Consider the following 932-nt stretch of genomic DNA (forward strand, 5'->3'; position numbering starts at 1 on the left):
AGCAAGCGTGAGTGGTACCCACCGTGCACCCACACCCCCCCCGGGAGCACCCAAGGGTGCCAACGTCTGGCTGACCTGCGGCGGCAGGGTGCCCCCCTGCTTCTCCCAGGTGATGGTGGCGGTGGGTGACCCCGAGACGCGGCAGTAGAGCCGTGCTATAGCAGGGGACAGGGCAGGATTTGGGGTGCTGCTCGCGCTGCTGGCACTGCCCGCGCCCTACCTGGTGGCCGGCGGGCAGGGAGCCACCACGCTTGTACCACGTCACGGTGGCGGGGCCGGATCCTGCCACCAGGCAGTCAAGGTCCAGGGTCTGTCCCTCGGCGACAGATGGGGACGAGGACTCGATGCGGACGGGTGGTGCTGTCCCTGCAGGGAGGAAACGAGGGGGGTGACAGGGAAGATGGGGGATGATGGGAACAGTGGGGGTGACAGGGATGATGGGGGTGACAGGGACAATGGGGATTATGGGATGCTGGGGAGGAGGGGGATGGACGATAGGAGATGACAGGGATGATCGTGACAGGGATGATGGCGGTAATGGGGATGATGCAAATGATGAGGATGGTGGGGACAATGGGAGGATGGAGATGGATGATGGGGATGATGGGGGTGACAGGGGTGACGGGGATGATGTAGACAATGGGGGTGATGTAGACGATAGCGGTGATGGAGATGACGGGGATGACAGGGATGATGGGGAGGGGTATGATGGGGATGGGCAATGGGGACCACGGGGATGACAGGGATGACTGGGACAATGGGGACAATGGGGATGATGCTCACCTTGCACATGGAGGAAGGCCCGTGCTGTGTGCTGCCCGGCGCTGCTGCGCGCCCGGCACGCATAGTGCCCCTCATCGGCGGGCTCGACAGCACCGATCCGCAGCGTCCCTCCCTGGACCACCGCCCGCGGCGGCAGTGTGCCTGTGGGG

The 932-nt window shown here is 64.7% G+C and overlaps 1 protein-coding gene across 1 annotated transcript in view; it reads right to left on the reverse strand.

Moving 5' to 3' along the window:
• HSPG2 (heparan sulfate proteoglycan 2) overlaps positions 1-932 on the reverse strand; it is a 39,123-nt gene that overhangs the window by 19,121 nt on the left and 19,070 nt on the right. The window contains 2 exon segments of the mRNA XM_035901879.1: positions 221-366; positions 784-924. Coding sequence (XP_035757772.1) covers positions 221-366; positions 784-924 — 287 coding nt within the window.

Source organism: Egretta garzetta, unplaced genomic scaffold, assembly GCF_000687185.1.
Source record: "Egretta garzetta isolate BGI_Z169 unplaced genomic scaffold, ASM68718v1 scaffold69, whole genome shotgun sequence".
NCBI lineage: Eukaryota > Metazoa > Chordata > Aves > Pelecaniformes > Ardeidae > Egretta > Egretta garzetta.